The sequence below is a fragment of the Antedon bifida genome, chromosome 10 (assembly GCF_963402885.1).
Source record: "Antedon bifida chromosome 10, ecAntBifi1.1, whole genome shotgun sequence".
Classification (NCBI taxonomy): domain Eukaryota; kingdom Metazoa; phylum Echinodermata; class Crinoidea; order Comatulida; family Antedonidae; genus Antedon; species Antedon bifida.
In genome coordinates, this window is record NC_136235.1 from 12,666,733 (window position 1) to 12,691,526 (window position 24,794).

Consider the following 24,794-nt stretch of genomic DNA (forward strand, 5'->3'; position numbering starts at 1 on the left):
CAGTAGGAGGCATATTATACGGTCCAGGACTAAAAATACCCCTGAATAAAACCACTTTATGTTATGGCAATACTGCCTTATTCCACCCACCAAAAGTAGAGAGATAATATGATATTGATAAACGGGTTATCGATCACAGGCTAGTCGTGACTTTCCTCCAATCCGCGGAAACCAGCATACAGTACTTGGAAATAAATGATTGCCAAATGAACTCTGGGACCGGACAAAGTTTGGATCGTATTAGTAGAGGGGGCGCTATACCATTTAAAGGATGCCTCAGATGAGACTTGGGAGGACATGTGTACTTTATTCTCTGTCTGTATAATGCACGTGTAAGCAGATAACCATGATTTGTTTGAACATAGATTGTTATCATGGATTGTCATTGTAATAAATAATGCAACTATAAATAATAATAATTAAATCAAATCAATTCGGTTGCTTGTATTTAACCGATATTCAAAATTAAATAGATTAATTAAATGAGTCGATTCCTTTTTCTTAAAATTAAATACAAGTGGTAAACGCGAACATTATATCAAATTTAAATACTCTCGCACGATTGGCTGAAAGAATCTTTCTGCCGTAAAGAAATTTATTTTGTGGGTTCTTCACTCGAATCAGTAGTTTCTGGAAGTCTACATCTCCCACCGAGTCTCCCAACATGCACTGGTCAGATAGGTTTGCGGTTCTACTAAACACCACCAGATAGATACCACCAGATACCTACCAGAGCAACATATCCTACCACCAGAGAGCAGCCACCTGCTTGGAATTGAAATAACAACATATACAATGATGACAAAACAAAATAAGACACGGTAAATTCATAAATGATACAAGCAAGGTATTGGAATAAAAGGCCTATAGATTTATTAATTTAGAAAAAATTGCATTTCAAGTTATTTTTCTAAACAAATTTGTTTTAAAATCATAATATTCATAATCTGTTGACAGTAGTGGTAGAAGAGTATAACCGCCCTGATTAATTCAAACACTTTATTTAGATCATGGATTAAAGAATCCATGGACAGATTATAGACAGATTATACTACTGGACCAGCCTGTAGGATCAGAGATGTACATCACTTGTATACTATGGACTACAGGATAGAATAGCAGGAAAAACAGGGCCAACTTGTTGGGAGATACAGTTTTTTTAGGCCTGCATGGAAAAAAGACAATCAAAAGTAAGTTTACCACCATAATTACACAATTTCAGAATTGGCTGCCTCTTGCTTATTACAGGGCAGATTGAATACCAAACTGTAAGTCTGTGAGGTAAGTAATAATGGTGAATAAAAAAAAACTAAATCAAGCAGATGGACTTTTTTTCTCAAATAACAATCAATTATTAAATTTGCTCTTCCCAACTGCAGTGGTTAGCGCACCAACTCTATTAACTTAGAAAAAACCGACTTATAACATTGGCATGTGATAAGGGGTTTTAATTAATAATTTCTATAACAGCGCCCTCTATAGATCGCCGAAGTTAGCGTGTAGGTACGTACGTCGTACCTGGAGGCCTCCCATACTTTTAAGTATGGGATTTAGAAACTAAGGTGGTGATGGATTTCTCTCTGAATTATTATTAATTGATTAAAAATAGACAAGCAGTGAGTAGGTTTGATAAAGTATCTGTATTGAATGAATTTTTGGAGTCATTTTAAGGGGTGGGTACAAAAAAACATTAGGCCTAGGGCCAGGCAGGCCTAGCTAGTTAGGCTAGGCCTAGCTAGCGATTGTTATATGATCGGCTGTGGCGTGGACGATCAGGCCCATTTCAAGTTACCAGCGCGTACTTTCGGGCCCAAATTAACTTTGACCATATTAGACGATCGGGCCGCCCAACATGATTAGAGGGCGCCTTATTCTAATAAAGGAAAGACGATCGGGTCTAGGCAAATGAATTGGATTTATAATTGGTTTACCATATTAATTATTATTATTATTATAATTATTAATAAATAAGGAAAACATATGGGGTGTTGATTTTATTAAAGTCCCAGGACAGCAACGCATGTGTAATTTTGTAAACAAACTTTTTCTGTGCAGCCTAGCCAAGAGACTCTGCAAACAAGGCCAAATGAAAAGAGACAGGATATACTACTAGATATTTTCGGAGATGACCTTGTCCCAGTAGGCCTAGTAGTAAAAGATAAAATGGATGAATAAAATAGTAAATTTCTAGCACTGATTTTTCTTTCAGATTGCAATCTGTAAACATACATCAAGATGCCTGGAAAACTGAAAGTCCGCATTGTAGCTGCAAGAGACCTGCCTGTTATGGACAGAGCCAGTGACTTGGCTGATGCATTTGTGGAGGTTAGTTGTTAACAAAAATGTTTTTACTGTAAACACAACATACATTTTATCAATAAAAAAAAAGTAACCACATTTTTTATTTGATCCTAATTCACATTGGGAAAGTAACAAAGAAGGGGACAGTAATTAATAGAGCATGACGGTTATTTCCAGACACAAGCGATGACTGTCAGCCCCCTCTTGACATAGTTCGCTTGGTGGACGTGTTTGCCATGTTTCTGCGTTAGCCAGGTAGCTAGGTCTTATGTTTGCAAAGTTCAAAGAATGAACTAGCACGAGTCTTCTCGCATAAGGACAATAAACCATAGAAATTAAAAAATAAGCTAGTACATCTTTCTGGACGAGTTGGGTGTTACTCCATAGTGCTAGTAGTCGTAGACAGAGGTGAGACCACCATAGTTGGCTGCACTGACATTACGTGAGGGGAAGCATGTACAGTATGTAAAGCACCTTTGAACATGTTTATTCTTTCAAAGGGTGTATTAAATTATTCTGCCTCTTCACCAGGGTAGCTTAATTGATTTAATTTTTTATTCCTGTCGTTTTTAGGTTAAGTTTGGTCAAGGTGTTTACAAAACTGAAGTATTTAGAAAATCTTTAAATCCTCAATGGAACACAGACTGGTTTAAATTTGAGGTAAAGAATGTTGAATTATTTCGAACTACTGTAGACCCCTACAACATGACACCTTCAAACAGTGTTATCTTAATAAAATACCCACTAAATAAAGGTTAAGTGTATACAACATAATCCTTTGTTCAGGAAAGTGTCCTGGAAATGGTGTGCTCTGAATAGTGGTGTCAATGACTTGTGTCTGATGTGCTGAAGTAAGAAATAAATAAAATTAGTAAATAAAATAATATTTGAAATATCTGTTTGTTCAATAAATTAGGTTGATGATGAAGAATTACAAGATGAACCATTACAATTAAGGTAAGGGCAAAGACATCTTTCTACATTTTACAAGGGATTTATAGAAATATACCTTTATTCTGTGCCTGTAAACTAATATACCTAATAACAGTAAAGCAGAGGTCCCAAGTTCCCCAAAATGTGCGGGTTTTTCCGATTTTCCCTAATTTTAATTGCAGATCCCCACCTACCCGAAAATTGATTATTTCCCCCTGAAAATCTGGACAATTTAGGCCTAGGCTAGCTATAGGCCTAGAATAGAGATTTTTCATCTAAAATAACTGAAATTAAACAACATTTTCCCACAACAAACATTTCCAATGAACACTCTTAGCACAGTTTATATTGACACCAATTATAAAAACAAATTTTGTTTTTTTTCAACTTGGGACCTCTGGTAAAGTATAAATTAATTTGTTTGGTTTTATTTATAGAGTAATGGATTATGATACATATAGTTCTCATGATGTTATTGGAAAAGTAAGTCAGCCATTATACAAATGGTTTTATTTATAGAGTAATAGATTATGATACATATAGTTCTCATGATGTTATTGGAAAAGTAAGTCAGCCATTATACAAATAATGAATAATTCTCTTCATTCAATGAATATAAACTAATCGTTTGTTTTATAACATGGCAAAAATAAATATGTTGAGTTTGATGTACACTACGTACAGTATGTGAATATTGGGAACCCTCTGCAATTATGTGGAGATTTACGATCTGTATGTGTAGATTTCTATCATGATGATATATTATACAAAATAATGAATGATTCTCTTCATTCAATGAATATAAACTAATCGTTATATTTGTTTTATAACATGGCAAAAATAAATATGTTGATATAAAGTTTGATTTACACTACGTACAGTATGTGAATATTGAGAACCCTCTGCAATTATTTGGAGATTTAAGATCTGTGTGTAGATTTCTATCAGATGGTTGAATGGATAAATATGTTTTTCTTGTTCTTAAAATTCCATTCATCTTTTTTTTTAAAGTTGTATATAGACTTAAATCCTCTTTTATGGAATGAAGGTGCCTCTAACATATCCGGTTGGTTTCCAATCTATGACACTATGCATGGGGTCAGAGGTGAAATGAAGGTAGTTGTTTCTGTTGAGCTCTTTCCTGACCTTAACAAGTTTCGCCAATCGTCTTGTGGTGTGCAATTCTTTAGTAGTGAGTATTACTATTTACATTAGTACCTTTCTATAATACTTGTGAGAATGAATTGTTCAACATCTGACAAGTCGTAGCCTTGGACAAATTATAGCTATAAGTAAATATTACTATATTCAAACAGGCACAGTTGGTAATAAATGGTCATTTTACGACTTCCTTAGTGATTTTTTACAGATTAACCTAATGCAAGCTAATGCAAACACTTTCATACATAACCTGACATTTGAAAATTACTTTGAGTGTTTGTGGTACACTACATGTTTCTAAATAGAGACATTCTCAACCTTACATTTAAATGGTGTACCACAAACCTGACTTTACTAGTGTTTATTCGCCATACAAACCTCTGTAACAATAGCATTTCACAGCTTAGTCTGAAAGGGGCTATTTGTCTCTGTTCTATCTGTTGCTTGTGCTAAACTAAAACAATATCAAACTGGTTTTAATTGAATATTTTAGCTAGCCAAGTACCAGCACGCCACACAATGTCAGCGGTTCTTGGTTTTGTAGAGGAACTAGTTGTCAATGACGATCCAGAATATCAGGTGAGCCTTTAAGTGTCAGCTTCTATTCTCTTTAAATATGTATTCTCTCCCCATTCACCACCCCCCTCTTCTCTCTTCCAGCGAGGGAATTTGTATTGTATTGCACCCTGTCAAGTTTATATTGGAGCTTTATAGCTCCACAAAAAAGTTTGCCAATCTAAAATGTTGATTATTCATTCAGTTCATTCAATTATTTTTCAGTGGATTGATAAAATTCGAACCCCAAGAGCGTCAAATGAAGCAAGACAGTTGTTATTTTCAAAGATATCTGGACAGTTGCAGAGAAAGATTGGTTTAAAAGTTCTTGAAATTGGTGGGAATGCGGTGTTGGGGTGTGTGATGTTTTTATTCATATCCTTCCTAAACATATATCAACACAAATAGAGAAAAATCAGAAATTAACTGATGAAATAGTAAATAAATAAACAACATTTAGTGTATTTTTTGTATTTACTAATTATTACTTACTGTTTTGTGTGTCCACATCACTTTTAGAAAAAAAGAAAAAGTTTCTTCATTCTTCTAATTAAGTGATTGATCATTGTTAAGATTAGTATTATATTAAATATAACATCCACCCAAAACAATACAAGGAGAAACATATTTTTGGTGGTTTTTTTTAGTTACTGGCAGTGTTTTGACCTAGAAGGAGAATCTGGAATTGTGGTTAGAGGTATTGGTACAGCGGCATTACTGCAAAAGATGGATACGCCCCTCTCACCGACATCACTTAGCCCGCCAAAAGACTTCTATAAAGAGTAAGATTTTGTTGCAGTATTCTTTACTGTTCGATTTAAACCTGTTGGTTTGTAACCATATTCCCTGATGCAAACTTACAAATCAAAAAGTCCTCACTTGAAACAGACTTAAAGGTTGTAAAAGTAGTTGTGTTACACCATGTGTTTGGAAAAAGAAGTAATGTGAAGTTGAGAATGTCTCAACATTTTGGTTGTATGCTACAACAATCTTCAAGATTAAACATCTGAGAATAACAAAGGAAGCATCAAAACATTCTCAACTTTGCTTCTTCCCATTTCTGTACTAATATTTATTCACCATGCAAACCTTTACATATGGAAACAAATAGATTTGTTATCCAATATTATTAATTTTTGTAATATTTTGATCTTGAGAGGGTATTCTGCTGTATACAGATAGAATTATGTTAATTGATTAATTTGTTTCTTTAAATTTGTACTGCTTGTTTATTTCAAACTTTATTTGTAATTATTTTGAAATATTTGAATGATTTTGTTTTATATCATTATCACCATAACCATCACAGTCAGCATCACTATTATTTTAACTCATCTGCTGTGTTGGACGAAGGGTAGCCAATAGGGTTAGGTTTCAAACAAACGATGAATGGTTGTTGAGGCGAAATTAGATCGAGTGCGCTTAGGGCGGTTAGACCAGTTACGAGAGGCTGTCAATTTGTCCTATCGGAAGGATCATATGGCTGAAAAGACTTTTGATTCAAAATACTTAAAATATCTGCAAACTAGTTATCTGCAGTTAGCAAATGTTAGAAATCTACACCATCAAAACTTTATGTGACAAAAAATGTGATGTGCCCATATATGGACACGATGACATCATATCACTACCATATTTGGGCACATCACACTTTTTTTGTCAAGCTAGTTTGATAGTGTAGACAGAGCTTAAAGATTGCTAGTGTAAACTAGGCTTTAGCAAACTTGGGAAAACTTTTCTTGCCAAACTCTTGAGTTGCGCAAGTTTGCAATTTAAAGTTTGCTAGTTGTAGAATAGGCTTTATTAGCATGTATAATATTCAATCTATGTATTAAAAACATCAACCACAATTGTCTATTTTTGCAGTGTCTATCCCTTTTGGAACTTCAGGTTTGTAAACATGGCATGTAGTATTTCCAAGATATTTATTGCTTTTTTGTTTGAGATGTGAAGAATATGGTATGTTGTTTGTAAAGTGCGTCAGTCATGTTAACCTACATTGTTCTATTATTCATAGTTAGTTATAATATACAGTTTGAATGTTCAAAATCAAACTTGTTTATGTTTAAGTATATATTGGGGGTGGGGGTTGGAGGAGGAAGGTAAACAGTGTTTTTATTTTTTACTTTTCATTGTTTTATGTTTTTTAACATTTTGGTTCTTTTCAATACAATAAAAAAAACATGCATACATACTGACATATCATATTATATAGATGCCAATATCTTTAAATTGTTTAATATCACCCTCTATGGTTTAATGTATTTTTCAAAATGCACCCTCTATAGTTGGGACATGCTTTCATAAAACCTCCTGATATTTCATTCTTCCAAGTTGGATGGTCTGTAAATAATTTGTCTTGAATATGAATTGATGCGTCTAATATTGTTTGAATGTCCTAACCTATGCTTCTTGATTGCATTATGATATAATATAATAAATCCATAGTTAGTATATTTTACCATCATGTTCAACAAAAAAACAAAAACAAATCGGCTGTTTATTATAAAGCTCTGTCTACACTATCAAACTTTATGTGACAAAAAAATGTGATGTGTCCATGACATGATGATGACATATCACTAGCATATTTTGGCATATCACTACCAAATTTGGGTATATCACACTTTTTATGTCAAACTAGTTTGATACTGTAACACTGCTAAGAAGGTATATTCTTGCCATTTGATTGACTGATTTTGTATTAAATAACTAACAGAATATGAAATCAACCAATCAAATGGCAATAATATATTTAGATGTGTTCTAATTAATATCAGCTGTATTTAAAGTTATATCATATTAAACAATTAATCAAATTCTTTTCTAAATGTTTCACAGGTTGCCTCCAGGGTCTCATGATAACCAAAGTGAGACTGGATCATATGAGTCTATTGGTGGAACAGCAAAGACATGGCAAGGTGGTGCACCCCCATCACCAACAAAAGGTGTCCCAATCCGACATCATGGCTCAGAGAATGACTTGAGTAAGTAAATAAAATCTTAACGCCAACTTATGTAGTTTTGGTTATAGTTACTATGATATTTTGGATATCCATCCAGTAAGACACACACTAAAAGTGGGACAATTTTTGCTTGTTTTATAGCTGGTAGCATTGGTGGTGGTAGTAGCGGAAGTGGAGGTCATCGAATGTCAAGGGTTATGCCTCCTTTAATGAATACCGATTTACTGGTAAGAACTTGTTTCTAAATTGTAATGTACCTTGGCCATATATTCATTCATTCATTTCTTTATTTGGGATAGTACATCCATATACAAATCATACAAAAAAACAAGAAGAGAAACAAATTAACAATATAAGCAACTCCAGAAAATTTACAATATGAAGCATTCACATCTTAATTTCATGATGGAGTCACCCTGCTTTAAATCCATAAAGATAAACTAATAGAGAGTCAACTCCAATACAATCACAATATGCAATACGTGAGGCACATTGGAGATGGACCATTTTATAATGGATGCATAACTTTGGCCAATCAGATATACCACTTTGAAGCTGCGTCCACTACTGTATTATAACACACTAGAATAAAAGGAATATGTAACTGTTCTCCATTCTACTCCAGTAATTTAATACCTTCCCAGTATAATTCCGGTCTTTTTGAAACTCAATTATTCCCCTTAACCACAACCCCCTCCCTGAAAGTCATTTAAATGTTGTTTAAAACCTTCCCAGTACAATTCTGGTTATTTTTGTTTGAATATATACAGTGTACTCAATATATTTTCTCTTTATAGGAATACCCATTTTTCACAATGATGTCCTTTCCAGCAGACTTCATTGCTCACTTAGCTGGCATGGTAACGGCACGTTCTGTCAAACTTCTCGATAAAATTCACAATCCAGGTAAAACTTTAGCATTTGACAAAATAGTGTGATGTGCCTATATATGGTAGTGATATGTTTAAATATGGTAGTAAAATGACATCATCGTGTCCATATATGGTCACATCACATTTTTTACATTTTTGATAGTGTACAGTACTGGTCAGAGGACTTTCGACATTCCTCGCGTGTTTTGAACGAGTGCTGACCGAGCGTTGTTCGAGTATTGCTAGCGATATTCACGAGCGTCGCTATCCTTGAGTAATACATTAAGGTCACAATCCATGCATGAACGGTTTTATCGAGCAGAGAGTTCCGGCCAGCAGTTTATCCCAATGTCATTGTCTTTCGTGTTCCACGTTTTTAGCGTGAAAAACTAGGCCGTTGTCGGCGATAATAATTTATTTTAGAAATAGCAAATGTCAATCAACAATCCAGTGATGGGTGTCACATGACGTTAATTAACACCGTAACCAAGCTTATAATAGACGATTTTCGTTCGTTTAGTCGTGACCAGCCGAGTGTAACTAACAAAAATAACATGAGTTTTCAGGGTAGTTTAGGACATACACCATGTTGATTAAAAAATCGTACCGCCTGAAATGTCAGTAATCGATTCTATTGTTATTTATTTCAAAGGCATACCATGTCATTTTTTGGGGGCTCTTTGGATGTTTAATTAATATAATAAAATCATTTAATAATGTTAGGCTTAGGTTTGTTACAAGTACTTTACTTTTTAGGCCTAGCTAGTATTTAGTATAGTCAGACTCGACTCTTGCTGCGGCCGGGGGAGAGTGCACTGTAATTATTAGAGCATAATGTAAAATGTTTAAAATTCTTTGGTATATTTCTAAATAACATATTTATATTGAATACTTGCATTATAAATTCTTCATTTATTAGACCACTTAATAAGTTGTTAAATTGAATTGAATATTCAACGAGAAATTAAGAAAGTACAAATTATTTTCCGACATTTGTCTCTCGTGTGATGTAACTTAACACTGTAAACAACAACATTTGGTAAATGGTACGATCCACTTCCACATATTTTATTATCACGTATTTGACATAGGCAAGGTTCGTGTAAAATCAGAATTTAAAAAATAATAATTGCAATATAACAGTATGAGTATATTATAACAGTTTTTATCTATAAAAAAACGATACTTAAGAATGTTGTTTTTTCCACAAAAATATTACCCCATTTACTGCACTGTACTCTTCCACTGTTAATTGAACCATGTGATTGACCTCATACGATCATGTGTTTTTTTTAAATATATTATTTTGAATTTTTTTTTATTCAGCTTTTGTATTCATATTTTTCACATCTCATTTTAGTTGATAAAAGCATATTCAATACAAAAATTATGTATTATAAAACAAATTCATGCTTTAAGTTGCATTATGATACACAGAAGTTGGCAATGTGGCAAACGGTAACCATGGCAAACAGCCGGCCGGCCGGCCACAGTGTGTTGTTGCTGCTGTTCAGTAAGTAAACACATGGTCTGCCAGTTTAGTTTGAACGTAGTGCAGAAAGAAAAATAAAATCATGCGTTTAGAAATTACATTTATTTTCAATTAATTACCGTAGCATAGCCTATGTACTGTATGTAATCGATATAATTATTATGTATATCTAATGAACAGTATAAACGTTTAAACAAAATAAATAAACTGCATCAAAATGATCGTTTTGTATGCCCTGGAAAAAGTCAACAGAAACAATTTTGTCAAATTCGCAGCGGCGAGAGCTCATAAGAAAACCATGTGCTTTTTGCGTGACGTCATATCGCCCCAAAGTTTCGTAAATCCAGGGTTGATGACCACCAACATAACAAAGATCGTAGATGCGCGTCTATGCGGCTAATGAGCAAGCAATATAGTAGTCTAGCTATCAACTCGGAATTTGAAGATATGAATTTTACCATGATTTTGAAATTGAATTTTAAATGTATATTTTACTGGTTTTTTATTATGGTAATTAATACTTTGTATTATTTGTTGAAGAGTCAGTAATCTAAAGATAAAAAGGGCTCATATTATGTACGTATGATTGATTTCAATTGTTGTTGTAAAACGTTCACGCTTCGCTGGTCGAGGTCAGCACTCGATCGCTCGTCCTTCGATAAACACTCCAGAAACGCTCCACAAACACTCGAGAAAAACAGCAGAAAAGCACGAGCAGGAATGTCGAAAGTCCTCTGACCAGTACTGTAGACATAGCTTTATTTCTGAAGATTTTTGGACATGGACACATCACATTTTTTTTGTCACATAAAGTTTGATAGTGTAGACAGACATTTATATATCATCTTTTTGAAAAGACCTTCATTGGAATCAATCCTATTAAGTGATCTAATCTGAATAGTACTGTCAGCCTCTGAATCAAAATATTCTCCTCTTTCAACAAATACAAAATGTTCATTATTTTTTTTAATATCACACCTGGGGTATTCTGCCATTTGATTGGTTAATTAGGTACCATGTGCCATTCAGTAGGGATAGTACCTTTAGCTATTGAAATGGCAAAAAGAAAGAAGAAAAAAACCAATGACACACCTGGTGTATTCTGCCATTTGATTAGTTAATTAGGTACCATGTGCCATTCAGTAGGGATAGTACCTTTAGCTATTGAAATGGCAAAAAGAAAGAAGAAAAAAACCAATGACACACCTGGTGTATTCTGCCATTTGATTAGTTAATTAGGTACCATGTGCCATTCAGTAGGGATAGTATCTTTAGCTATTGAAATGGCAAAAAGAAAGAAGAAAAAAAAATGACACTAATGCAATCATGGCAAGAATATACTTGTCTTTGATTTTAAAATCAGCTATACTTAATATACAGTAGATATAGATTAATTGGAAGTCTAGCATTTTTAGAAGGTAGAAATCTAAAAATAGTGTCCATCCTCAGCTCATATTATTTTGTTTGAAAGAGTGCAATATGACCCTTGGCTTAAAATATGTATTTGAATATTTGTATCACCAACACCTTACTTTTTAAAAATTATTTAGATGAACCAGAAACGCGAGATGCATGGTGGAGGGAGATACGAACAGAGATCCGGTCACATGCCAATGCAATGGGATGTCATGCTGTCGTTGGGTACAAAGAAACTACAACAATATGGTTAGAGCATTGGTTTTGTTTTTTAAATCATAAATACAGTAGAACCCTTTTTTTGGGACACATTTAGAGGACGCCCCTATTAAGGGGACACTTGCAATATATATATATATATCTCCACCCTCTATTCACCAGCCTTGTGCCTCTTTTGTTTTATTTCTTTTATTCCTGTCCACTCAGGCAACGCTTGCCTTATATATCTATCTATCTTTGTCCAAGTACCTTCACTTGCACTGATGAAGGGCTAGTGTTGCCCGAAAGCTCTGCTAACTTTTCTGGCTGTTTTACTTTATTGTTTTGATTTAGCTTTTCGCTTTTTTTTTTGTATCTTCATTGAGATCCAGCCACTGATACCCACAGCCGCAGTACGCAGTACCGCACTACGCAGTACCGCAGTATGGCCATACTGCGTTGAAACACCGGTTCTCGTCAGATCACCGAAATTAAGCAACGTTGGGCCCGGTTGCGTTCTGGATGGGAGACCGTCTAGAAATAGCGGCGAGTGCTGTATATACATCAGAGAGTGATGGTGCAATGGTAATATCGGACTAGCATGTGATAGGCATGGGTTCGAGGTTATCTGTATCATACTAATTGCATCCTTAGGCAAGATGCTTTACTCTCATTGCCTCGTCCTTCGGATGGGATGTAAAGCTGTTGGTCCCGTGTACGTAACAGTGCACGTTAAAGAACTTGGTACACTATTCGAAAAGAGTAGGGGATCGTCTCCCGGTGTGCTGATCTGGTAGGCGCTGCACTGCTGGCTGCCGTGGGTCTGCGGAGGGCCTAATCCAAATTTCCTCAGTTTCCAGTTAAACTTGAGGACCAGTAATAATACATTTAACATTTTAACATTTAGCATTGTCATTTTTTCAGTATTTTGTCTTTGGATTTATATTATATATATACACTTGCACTGATGAAGGGCTAGTGTTGCCCGAAAGCTCTAACTTTCTGGCTGTTTTACTTTATCGTTTTGATTTAGCTTTTCGCTTTTTTTTTTATATCTCCATTGAGATTCAGCCACTGATACCCACTTTGGATTTATATATATACAGTATTATTATACACCCAACCCTTATTCAGGAGATGCCAATATTAAGGGACACTTTATTAAAAATCTGAATTAAAAAAAAATTGGAATGGCCAAGCATCCTGCCTATGCTTCAACAATCGAGATGGAAGCAAAGGAATAATTGAATACAAGTTTATAGTAAATACTCCCGCTCAACAAATAAACATTCATTATTTGTATATTCATCCAAGGACTGGTATAGGCAATTAGTAAACATTTTCTTAAGGACACATTTATTTACTATGAACACTGAACCAACAGCTTAAATTCTAGTCCGAAGGATAAGATAATCAGAATGCAATAAATCACTTTTTTTTGTATAAAATCTCTAAATTATGTTTTTATTGTCAAATATATTTCTATTGTTAGTAAAATTCAAGTTTTACTAAGTACTGTACTAAGTAGTAGTTATAATTATTATCAAATTTACACTAATTATTGTGATCTTGTTTAGTGATGAAATATGTGTGTTATCTGCAAGTGGAACTGCAGCTGTTGTGAATGTTGCTCTTCTCCAGAGATCTACAAATCAACCAAGCACTTTAACCCTGTCACTAGATAGAACAGAATTTGTGAAAGAACAAAATGAAGCCACATCAGGGTCAGCAACTGATGGGTAAGGTACTTACACACACTTCACACTGTCATAAAAAGTACCGTATATCCGGGTATAATCCCACCCCCCTAGAACATGAAATTGGGTCGACTTTGGGGGGGAGGGGTGACTATATCTGGAGATAGCCTTGTTCATGAAAAAAAAGATTGGTAAGAATTTCTTGTAAACACTCATCTGCTGCGCCAAGGTGCTAGTGAGAGGCCTACATCTAGACCAAAAGTAAATTCTGGGACTATACCCAGGGATATGCCTGTTTGTGAAATCAGACATAAAGTAGGGATTATACCGGAGGATATATGGCATGTGACAGTCGGGTGTATCCAAGATAAAGATGTTCTACTAGAATAACATTTTTAGATGCAATTTTATTATACAAACATTGACAAGAAATTCTATATAGTACAAACACATAATCTTTTCCAATTAACATTTTATTTAATATTTCTCTTAGCTTCTCCACATAATTCAAAACGCAAGAATATTATTTACAGTATTATAACACACTTGATTGTATACTTGCTATTTGATTGGTTAATTACTTATCACACGGCGTTAATTATTTATTATTAATTAAGGATGATCGGCACTATTGAGCGTTAATAATGTTTTTGTGAAAAAATGTTTCCATGTGAGGTTGTATTACTGAACCTGTCTACAACTGTTCTACTCCGCATCCAGTATTGGAACACTGCCTTTGTTAATGGCCCAGCTTCCTGGCCTAGCCTTGAATAAAGGTTCAAGATGGATAATTAAATTAAAGTTTATTTTAGAACAGTGCGTGTGTGTTATAAAACTAATAATGATTGTTGTGTATTCATTCGTAGCATATTAAGAATATTTCATTCGTTGAAAATTGATAGGGCACAGCAGTCAATGTAATATTCTCACCATCCAAGTCATAAACATTATTTGTATACCAAAATTGTAGATTGGACTAAAAAGACAAAAGTATCAAATTTCATGTTTTACATAAAATATACAGTATACATCATACATTGGAAATACACAATTTAAACACTATTTACTTGATTCCCATTGTGCTTCTCTTATAAACTTTTTCAGTGTTTCTAATGCTAATTTTATTGTAATATCAATGCTGGTTAAAGTTTTAATAATTGCTAGGTGAACATATTATATATGGTTCTACGCATTAGAGGTTGAGCTAGAATAATGGCTAATGGGTTTATTGCACTGTTCATATATTTGAATGAATAGGCAATACGGAAAATCATATTTAAAAGTTTGTTTGTTTGATATAATGTAGGTTTGTACTCTACATACGCAATCATTATGGCTGTTACAGAAAAGCCAAGCCAAGACACAATATAAAACATAATTATCAGGGAGATGGTCAGGTATGCCTTATTATGACCTTTGAACCATTTTTTATTTTCATTTCTTTTCACCTTGTTTATCCTCATTGAGTGATGTTCAATTTCTTGCACTTGTTTATCTTGTCTATCAGAAGATGAAGCAGTTTGTCTGTCAGAAGATGTAGCAGTTTGTCTGTCAGAAGATGTAGCAGTTTGTCTGTTGGAAGATGTAGCAATTTGTGTGTCAGAAGATGTAGCAGTTTGTCTATCAGAGGATGTAGCAGTTTGTCTGTCGGAGGATGTAGCAGTTTGTCTGTCGGAGGATGTAGCAGTTTGTCTGTCAGAAGATGTAGCAATTTGTCTGTCAGAAGATGTAGCAGTTTGTCTATCAGAGGATGTAGCAGTTTGTCTATCAGAAGATGTAGCAGTTTGTCTATCAGAAGATGTAGCAGTTTGTCTATCAGAAGATGTAGCAGTTTTTCTGTCAAAAGATGTGGCAGTTTGTCTATCAGAGGATGTAGCAGTTTGTCTGTCGGAGGATGTAGCAGTTTGTCTGTCGGAGGATGTAGCAGTTTGTCTGTCAGAAGATGTAGCAGTTTGTCTGTCAGAAGATGTAGCAGTTTGTCTGTTGGAGGATGTAGCAGTTTGTCTGTTGGAGGATGTAGCAGTTTGTCTGTCGGAGGATGTAGCAGTTTGTGTGTCAGAAGATGTAGCAGTTTGTCTGTCAGAAGATGTAGCAGTTTGTCTGTTGGAGGATGTAGCAGTTTGTCTGTCAGAAGATGTAGCAGTTTGTGTGTCAGAAGATGTAGCAGTTTGTCTGTCAGAAGATGTAGCAGTTTGTCTGTCAGAAGATGTAGCAGTTTGTCTGTCAGAAGATGTAGTAGTTTGTATGTAAGAAGATGTGGCAGTTTGTCTGTCAGAAGATGTGGCAGTTTGTCTGCCGGAAGATGTAGCAGTTTGTCTGTTGGAAGATGTGGCAGTTTGTCTATCAGAAGATGTGGCAGTTTGTCTGTCAGAGGATGTAGCAGTTTGTCTATCAGAAGATGTGGCAGTTTGTGTGTCAGAAGATGTGTCAGTTTGTGTGTCAAAAGATGTAGGAGTTTGTTTGTCGGAGGATGTAGCAGTTTGTGTGTCAGAAGATGTGGCAGTTTGTTTGTCAGAGGATGTAGCAGTTTGTCTATCAGAAGATGTGGCAGTTTGTGTGTCAGAAGATGTGTCAGTTTGTGTGTCAAAAGATGTAGGAGTTTGTCTGTTGGAGGATATAGCAGTTTGTCTATCAGAGGATGTAGCAGTTTGTCTGTCAGAAGATGTAGCAGTTTGTCTGTTGGAGGATGTAGCAGTTTGTCTATCAGAGGATGTAGGAGTTTGTCTGTCAGAAGATGAAGCAGTTTGTAGGCAAAATGACATAGAAGTTTGTTCTTCTGTGTTTGATATAATATCAAAGTGTTCAGTTTTATATAATTTATGTGAACCTTTTAAAACAAGTCTTCTGTTAGAATTTCGTTTTCTTATTTTCCAAAAAACAATTCCATAAATAATTGTAATAATTGTGATCGGCCCCCAAAAATACATCACTGTAACCAGAACAGCAGACCACATGTAGTTGTAGTATTCTGGAAGTTCGTAGAAGTTGGAATTGGTTGGGCCTTCTAAAATAGTAAACGAGATCCGAAGGCACATCCACATTATTACTGAAATAGCCCAGGTAGCAATACACAGGATAACGATTCGTTTATTGTTGCGATTTATTCTGTACTTGACTGGTTGTATTATTGCGTACATTCTGTCAACAGCAATTGTAATAATGTTTAGGTTAGATATTAACAGAAGGCTGTTGTGAATGTCCCGCATAACAGTGTTTACCATCGGTGCAAAATCTGGAAAAGCGATGAACAAGCAACCGACCAGAAGAACAAAACCGGTTAATAGGTCTGTTACGTTAAGATTTATGATAAGCTTGTTAGAGTATTTGCATAATTTTTTCTCTTTCACAAAAGATATTAGTGTTAATGTGTTCATAATCATCACAATCAATCCTGCTATTGCCGTGCAAAAAATAAATGTGATTGGTACAATTTCTAAACTGGCTTCAGGATTCGTTTCATTTGTTGTCAAATTTGTCATATTCATGGCTTTCTGTAACAAAATTGTAAACAATTGATTTATTCAGAACTTACACACATTAATAGATATTTCAAAATTCAATAAAAGTATAAAGTATAAGCATTTTTTCCCATTGTCCTCTTTCTGCAAATAAAATATAAATATATAAGAAAACACCTGAGTAGGATTGTGGGTCACATACATTCAGTAACTCACTTTGTCATCAAGCGTGCAATGTTGGTATGTGAATTTTGTTATATAAGTGCATTCATTCTTGTTAACAAAAAGCAACCATTCTCGACATTAAGATGTAGGTAAGTTTGAAATTGGGTGATAATTATTCATTATCGTTGGCTTATACTCATCTTAGTCCGAGAGATGAGTCGATTTAGTGCACAAATTTTACCATTGGTCTTAATATGATTTTTGTATGAGACATACTTTGGTACATCTGAAAACCCAATTCTTAAGTGATTCTGGTGGTGCACTTTTTGGTCAGAGATCAATGACCTATTTTTTCACATAATTTTACCAATATCTTTATTTTATGGCACAGTATTTGATGAAATGCATCAATTCTTTTGGAATTAGGCTAAATGCAAAGCTGATGAATCATACTACACATTGATTATCATGAAAAGTAATTTGAGTCATTATTTTATTAAATATATGGAAAATAAACTTATTTTTTTCATTTCATTTTTCTATTTTAATGAATAACAAATATTTTTGTAACATATGCTTGATTTTTTTTAAAAACTGCCCTACACCTACATCTAGCACAAAATATTTGTAAAAGATGCGGAACAGGGTCTTTAGTACTGGACAACTAACTAACTTATTTAAATCAAAAGAATATTAAAAGTGATATTAATGTAACCTGTGATCGTAATTCAACTTCAACTTCAACTTTATTTTCCAAATAATATTTTGTTTTACAATGATAAATAATATTAAATTTTAAAACATAAGGAAGGAGCTAGAAAATAGTGTGAACACTAATCAAGTCCAGCCCCTTTTACATAAATTATACTTTTATAAATTTTTACAACTATGGGCAATAATTTCTTTAACACAGGCCTAAAAATAAAAACTTAATAAGTTAAAACAATCCCATTTATATATTTTAAAATTTAAATATTACTACACTTTTTCATAAATAAGATATATAAAATAAATAATTATACAACTAAAGTAAGAATTGCTTTAATTTCCGTTTAAATATAATTTTAGAGTCATGTTTAATATTTTCTGGTATCTCGTTCCATGAATTAGCACCAGAATATCGGACAGAAAATTGACCAACATTACTTTTATATTTTGGAATGGCAAGATTTCCCCTTGCTTGAAATCTCGTTGAGTGACGATGCTGGGCATGTGAAAAATATTCTGGAATTCCCACGGGAAACCTGCCATTAATACTGTCATGAACAAATAAAACTAACTGAAATTAACTAATTAGTGGTAGTATAACAGTAGTCAATAAACAATCTGAACAAAATTGTGCATGTTCAATATAAATAAGTGCATCTAACTAGAAAACTTCACACTGAAGATGGAAAACAATTCCAAAACATTTATGATTGTATTAGAAATAAACATGAGAGTACCATTCTACTACTACAGTATGAATGTTTAATTAATTTGTCTTAATAGGATGACTTATCGTAGGTTTGAGACAAAAAAACTCCATTACAATGAATATAAAGAATGTCAAGTTGGCTTTCATTTAATGTATGATTTAGTTATACGACAAGTATAGATAGCATTTTTTTTGTGATTTTTAACCAAAAATGAATGATAATCAGTATTTTCTAAATTTATGATAACTTTGATAGGTTTATGACAAAATGTCTATTACAATGAATATATAAACATTAATATTGCTTCATTTAATGTATGATTTAGCATTCTATTACAAGTAGATTACGAGATAGCATTTTTTTTTTGCAATTTTTTTAACCAAAAAATGAATAAAATCAGTATTTTACATATACAAGCTCTAATTGTAATGCAAATTTAAAATTTGCGTTACAATTAGAGCTTATACATACTTGAATAAATATACTTGAATATACTATTCGTACATTTTTTTTAATATTTTATTTTATTCCTTTCAGTAAGACAATACAAACATAACATAAAACGTGAAAGTAGAGCACTGAGGAGAGACAAAAGCTGTCAAAGACTGCTATCGCCAAAGGGCGTGCCCCTCCAACTCCAACATTCATACAGATATGCACTAAAAACTAATTATTGTATTATATAAAATTGCACTATAAAAATATATATATATATAAAAAATTGCACTGATGAAGGGCTAGTGTTGCCCGAAAGCTCTGCTAACTTTTCTGGCTGCTTTTCGCTTTTATTTTGTATCTCCATTGAGATCCAGCCACTGATACCCACAGCATTGTCATTTTTTAAGTAATTTGCCTTTGGATTTATATATATAAATAAATACATGTATTATACACAATTATACATATAGGCCTAATGCTAGTACATACTTTTGAAAACAAAAGACGTTTCATTTGTTGATTCGAAATCCATATTTACATACCATACCATACACTATTTAGCAAAATTTTGCAACTTCCCTAATGTACATGTACAAATTGTTGAAGCCAGAAAAACTTACCATGATTTCGTAAGCTGTATTCTTGAGTTTTATTCTTGTGATTGGTTTCTCTACTAGACTGAGAACTGCAGTGCGCACACAATTAAAAGAAACAGTTGAGTTGTTGAGTATATGCATGCACCTACAATATATAAATTTGGTTAGCTGTTGAATCAGCCAATGATATCAGCTTTATTATTATACCATAAATCCAATTGGTGCAGCAGCTCTTAACAGAATTAATTAGATACTAGTATTGTTAACTCTTCCTCCCTCCTAACTTAAAAATCTTTTATTATCATTGTACTCAAACTAGACCTTCAAACTGTTTTTGTTATGACTTTTTTATTTTATATATATAATTATGTACAAATGTAATTTTTTTCTTTTTGTTTTTGGGTCTTGCGTGACAAGAAATCTCTTCTTGCAAGATCCTCTATTAATGGTATTTTTGTATTGTCTCATAAATTACCACTCTTTTTATTGTATTGCTTTACCATTGATAGAAACTAATAAATGTTGAATTATTTTATATTTACATTCAACTTAATTTCAACATTTTGCACATTAAACTAAATTACAAATGTATATATATAGCTCTGCAATTTTTCTGGTTGTTTTGTTTTTCATTTTGATTTAGTTTTGCTTATTTTATTTGTATCTCCATTGAGACCCAGCCACTTATACCACAGCATTGTCATTTTTTCAGTAAGTTGCCATTGGATTTGGGGCTTGCTCTTTTTTACCCAACCTCAAAATCTCGCGTTTTTTTACATATCTCTTTTTTTTTTTCAAATTACTTCATCAAAATTCTAAATTGTTTATTGTATTGTTCAAATCAAACTGGGAATAATTTTGCCAGTGTAGCATAGCAAAAAGCTATACAAAACAACCTCGCTATCCATTTCTAAAATTGTGTAGCAAAAAATACAATACACTATGTTTATCAACTAAAAAATCAGTTTGATTAAAAAAAAAAAATCAAAAATCAAAATTTTAAAATGAAATTTTTTCCTTCAAAATAAAGTATTAACATAGTATTTTATTTTGATTTTATCTACCCTGCCATGCAGCTCTTTGATTTATAGTATAGTCGGCCTTATGGATAAAATAACTTCCAGTTCGGTTTTTACAATAAATTACCAAAAAGGCCTTTTCCTAGATGGATTTTTTATAAACGACTTTTGCACAGCAACAAAATGATGATGAGAGTGCAAGCCCTTGATTACTAATTAATTTACTCCAATCTAAAATTATAACAAAAAAAAGCACATTTAAAGACTTAGTTCAGTCAAAACATTCTAATAATTATCATATCTATACTAGTTTCCCATATGTTTCTTACATTTTTTTTACAGTAAATCAAGTTATATAGTTTGTATCTTTTATTTTTGTGAATGCAAATAAAGTGTTTTTTCTTTATTTTTTCAATTTTTATATTATTTTGTGACAACTAGGACAGTGTACAAATCATATTTTTTATAATATATGTTTTAGCTTTGAAATATAAATATTCTTTATAATACTAGGACTAATTGTTTCCTTTAATAATTTTCCTGTTTCAAAGCCGATACTATGTAAACACTTTGCATTCAAGTTGACATAGTATTAATATTGCTATAACCTTTAAAAACATATTACTGTAGTACTATATCAACCAAAGAAATATTTTTATTTTTAATCTATCATTTGTCATCTGTAAACAAAAGAAGCTTGTTTTTTTTGCTGGAATTACAGAGGTTTATATTATTGATGAAGTTTAGCAAGAAGTAATACACATACAATGCAAATAACAAAATGCAGCTTACATAACAAATTGATTCAGATTATAAACAGACATGACACTAAAGAATTCTAATAAAAAAAAGACACTGAATAAGTGACAGATACCAACATAAAGCAACACACTTTTTTAAGAATATTAATTTTCAATGAAATATTATGAAATAACATAAGCACCTTAGTTAACAATCAGTGTACTCTAAACTACATTGGAAAGATATACTTAAAGCCAGGTGCGGACAAAAAATTTTTATTGATCAAACATTCCAATAATTATTGATCTATAGTTTCCCCTATGTTTCATAATTTTTGGGATTTTATTTGTGTTCCACACTTTTTGAAAATATGCACTTTCTTATCAGTGGGGGGGGGGGGGGGGGAGGGATAGTTCAAATTACACAGCAAAATCACTATTGGTTTGTACACAAATGTTGTAAATAGAGAGGTATTTTTAAAAAACTGAATGAACAATAAACGGTGTGGTAAAAAATGTTTTTAGATGAGTAAATATAACTTGAATTTTACGTTGCTGGTATTTTTATTCAACTTCAGAGTTTTATTTTCATGCTATAGCAACAATTATCCACAGTATATCCACCATCTTTTTTCACCTTCTAGGGAGTCACCAGACATGTTATTACATTAGGTTAAACTTCCTGGTTTTTATAGCAGAATTTTGCCAAATTTGTATTTGACCATTTTAAGGGAAATTAATGTTTTTTTTTCATCTTGATTTCTATTACAAATATTTGATTTATATACAATTAACCAGATATTATGTTTAAAATGCATGCCTGTACATGAGGTTTAAATATAATAATTAAAGCATTCATTTTTATGCAGGATGAGTGACAGCTTTCACCAAGAAACAGGTTGTAGTTTGTGCCATGTACCATATAAGGATTCCACTCTACCATTTCCAGTAACCTTGTCAAAATGCCAGATTTGTAGGTGAGTACTTTCAACCATCAGATAATAAGTGCCTCCCTCGAATAAACAGCCTCCTAGAAACCTTCCCAAACACTAAACGCTTCAGGAAATTTATTCAAATAAATATGGTAGATTTCAAAGAAAATTTTGGCTGTCTATATGATTTTTTTTTATTAATGCAGAAAACACAAGGTACCAGATATTTTGATTACAACAATAGAACCACCTGTTGAAATACAGTATACTGGAAGGGGATGTTTCTTGCAAGCAAGGTATAATAACTGATTATTAAAATAATAGTATAACGATGTGCATATAAAAACCTACCCAATAGGAAGAGTATCTTTTGTTGCATGTCATTTATATATATGTTTTTGTTATAGAATTTGTAGACCCAAAAAACATGCTCAGGGTGAGATAAATGCAGCACAAGTAGGAGATGTGAGTATTCCTGCTTATTAAAGCAAACTTGTTGTAACCTTGCCATTTGATTGTTTAGTTACGCATCACATGCCAATCATTATTTTGCAATAATGAATGATGAATGGCACTATTGAATGTTAAAATTGTGGTACAAGCAATTATATTACATTTTAATAATTTGGAAAGATACCTGCCTCAAGGTTTTTTGGCTCATGAAACACCATTGATCTGGAATGCAGTTTACGTCTCTTCTTGGAACTTATTTGTTTAAATAGATTTTTATTCTTATAGTGCTGTAAGACAGCAGCTTAAGAGCGCTTTATTATACAGATATTGCCTGCTTAGAGGTTTGAGATTTGACATCCCAGAGGGAATGATATTTTGCTCGAGAGAATATATATTTCTTGAGAGCAAAATATCATTTCCTGAGAAGATGTCGAATCTTATATTTTACCGATGTAAAAGGCGAAATCTGTTATATTACATAGGCAACAACAACAAGTAGAATATCTACTGGTTTGGGTAGCTAGGTCTCCTTTTATGTATTAAGCCTGCCTAGTTAGGCGTTGCATTCACCTTCCTTGGCAATTCAAGATTCAAGAAATTTTATTTGTCCATAAAAATGGAAATTCACTTTGCTTGGTAGATTAAAAGAACAATAAAAAACAAACATAAAAAATGTTGCAACAATTTTAAAACGTGCAGTATTATAACAGATTAAAATACAAGATAAAAAGTTAAAAGTAGAAAAAACTGTTAAAAATGTAAAACTATTTAAAAATTGCATTATCGTCTTACATTAGAATTAAAAATATGAATGCTATTTACAACGAAGGATTTTCTAGTTCTACAAAGATTTGCTCTTGGAGGTCGTAGCCTAATACCTGATCTATTTAAGTTATAACAGTAATGTAACGGATGAGTGGGGTCTTTCATAATATTGTTTACTTTTTAAAAAATACTCTTTTCATAGATAAATGAACAAGGCGTTAGATCAGCTTTAATAATACGTTGTGCAATTTTACGTGATCTCTCAATATTTTTCTTATCATTTTCAGTAAAGTTACCATAAAAACATCCAATGCTAAAAGATAAAATACTTTGAATAATACTTTGATAAAATAGAATTAAAATAGTGTTATCATCTCTAATTTGCTTGAGTTTTCTGAGAAAGTAAAGCCTTTGAGATGCCTTCTTGGAAATCATGAGAGAGTTTGACTCCCATTTAATTTGTTGTCAATTATAGTACCTAAGTATTTGTATTGGGTTACTCTTTCAACCTCGGTTTCTTTAATAGTTATTACATTATGTTCAACTGCGGTTTTAGTAATATTAAGTATTAAGTTCATATCCTCACACCAATTAACAAATCTTCCAACTTCATTAACAAATTCATTTACATTATGCTTACTATCGCAAAGAAAACCACTAATTACAGTATCGTCAGCGTATTTTACAATATTGCAATCTTTACTTAAAATATTAAAACTACTTGAATAAAAAGAAAACAAAATTGGGGAAATAACACATTCTTGAGGAGCTCCAACACTGATAGATTCTTTGTTGGATAGGATACCATTGCACTTAACCATCTGCAGTCTATTAATCAAAAAACTATATATAACTTTGGCGAGCTGAGGTGAGACATTAAAACTTAATAATCTATCAATTAAAATATGTGGTAAAATAGTAGTAAAAGCACTGGAGAAATCGAAAAATATAGACCGTACATAATTTCTTTTTGAATCAAGGTGATGATATGTATCATGGAGATAAGAATTTACAGCATCGTCAACCCCTCTATTTTTCAATAAAATAATCACTAGCCTAGGTCGTTTAAATAATAACAGAAGAATTTCCATCAATAAGCCTACATTAATGATAATAATATTATTATCAGGTAGGCCGAATAAATAATAATTCGTCTTCTTCGAGCCGAATCACCGGATGTTCAGTGCGTCGCGCACGTACCGGTTACTACTGTGAGTAT

The 24,794-nt window shown here is 32.9% G+C and overlaps 1 protein-coding gene across 3 annotated transcripts in view; it reads left to right on the forward strand.

The window, feature by feature from the left end:
- Positions 1 to 1,510: 1,510 nt before the first annotated feature.
- The window catches only part of LOC144853666 (C2 domain-containing protein 5-like), a 38,132-nt gene continuing 14,848 nt past the window's right edge, over positions 1,511 to 24,794 (forward strand). Inside the window, exons 1-18 of one of the 3 annotated variants that reach the window (XM_078711425.1) lie at positions 1,511 to 1,616; positions 2,210 to 2,325; positions 2,875 to 2,961; positions 3,218 to 3,258; positions 3,672 to 3,717; positions 4,246 to 4,426; positions 4,889 to 4,974; positions 5,176 to 5,306; positions 5,598 to 5,732; positions 6,817 to 6,840; positions 7,792 to 7,937; positions 8,058 to 8,143; positions 8,714 to 8,822; positions 11,831 to 11,945; positions 13,472 to 13,633; positions 22,295 to 22,402; positions 22,564 to 22,653; positions 22,765 to 22,822. In XM_078711425.1, the coding sequence (XP_078567551.1) occupies positions 2,236 to 2,325; positions 2,875 to 2,961; positions 3,218 to 3,258; positions 3,672 to 3,717; positions 4,246 to 4,426; positions 4,889 to 4,974; positions 5,176 to 5,306; positions 5,598 to 5,732; positions 6,817 to 6,840; positions 7,792 to 7,937; positions 8,058 to 8,143; positions 8,714 to 8,822; positions 11,831 to 11,945; positions 13,472 to 13,633; positions 22,295 to 22,402; positions 22,564 to 22,653; positions 22,765 to 22,822 (1,695 nt within the window). In that variant the 5' untranslated portion in view covers positions 1,511 to 1,616; positions 2,210 to 2,235. Of the gene's footprint in view, positions 1,617 to 1,653; positions 1,674 to 2,209; positions 2,326 to 2,874; positions 2,962 to 3,217; positions 3,259 to 3,671; positions 3,718 to 4,245; positions 4,427 to 4,888; positions 4,975 to 5,175; positions 5,307 to 5,597; positions 5,733 to 6,816; positions 6,841 to 7,791; positions 7,938 to 8,057; positions 8,144 to 8,713; positions 8,823 to 11,830; positions 11,946 to 13,471; positions 13,634 to 22,294; positions 22,403 to 22,563; positions 22,654 to 22,764; positions 22,823 to 24,794 lie in introns of those variants that run through there. The other 2 variants (XM_078711426.1, XM_078711427.1) reach the window with 2 other exon arrangements.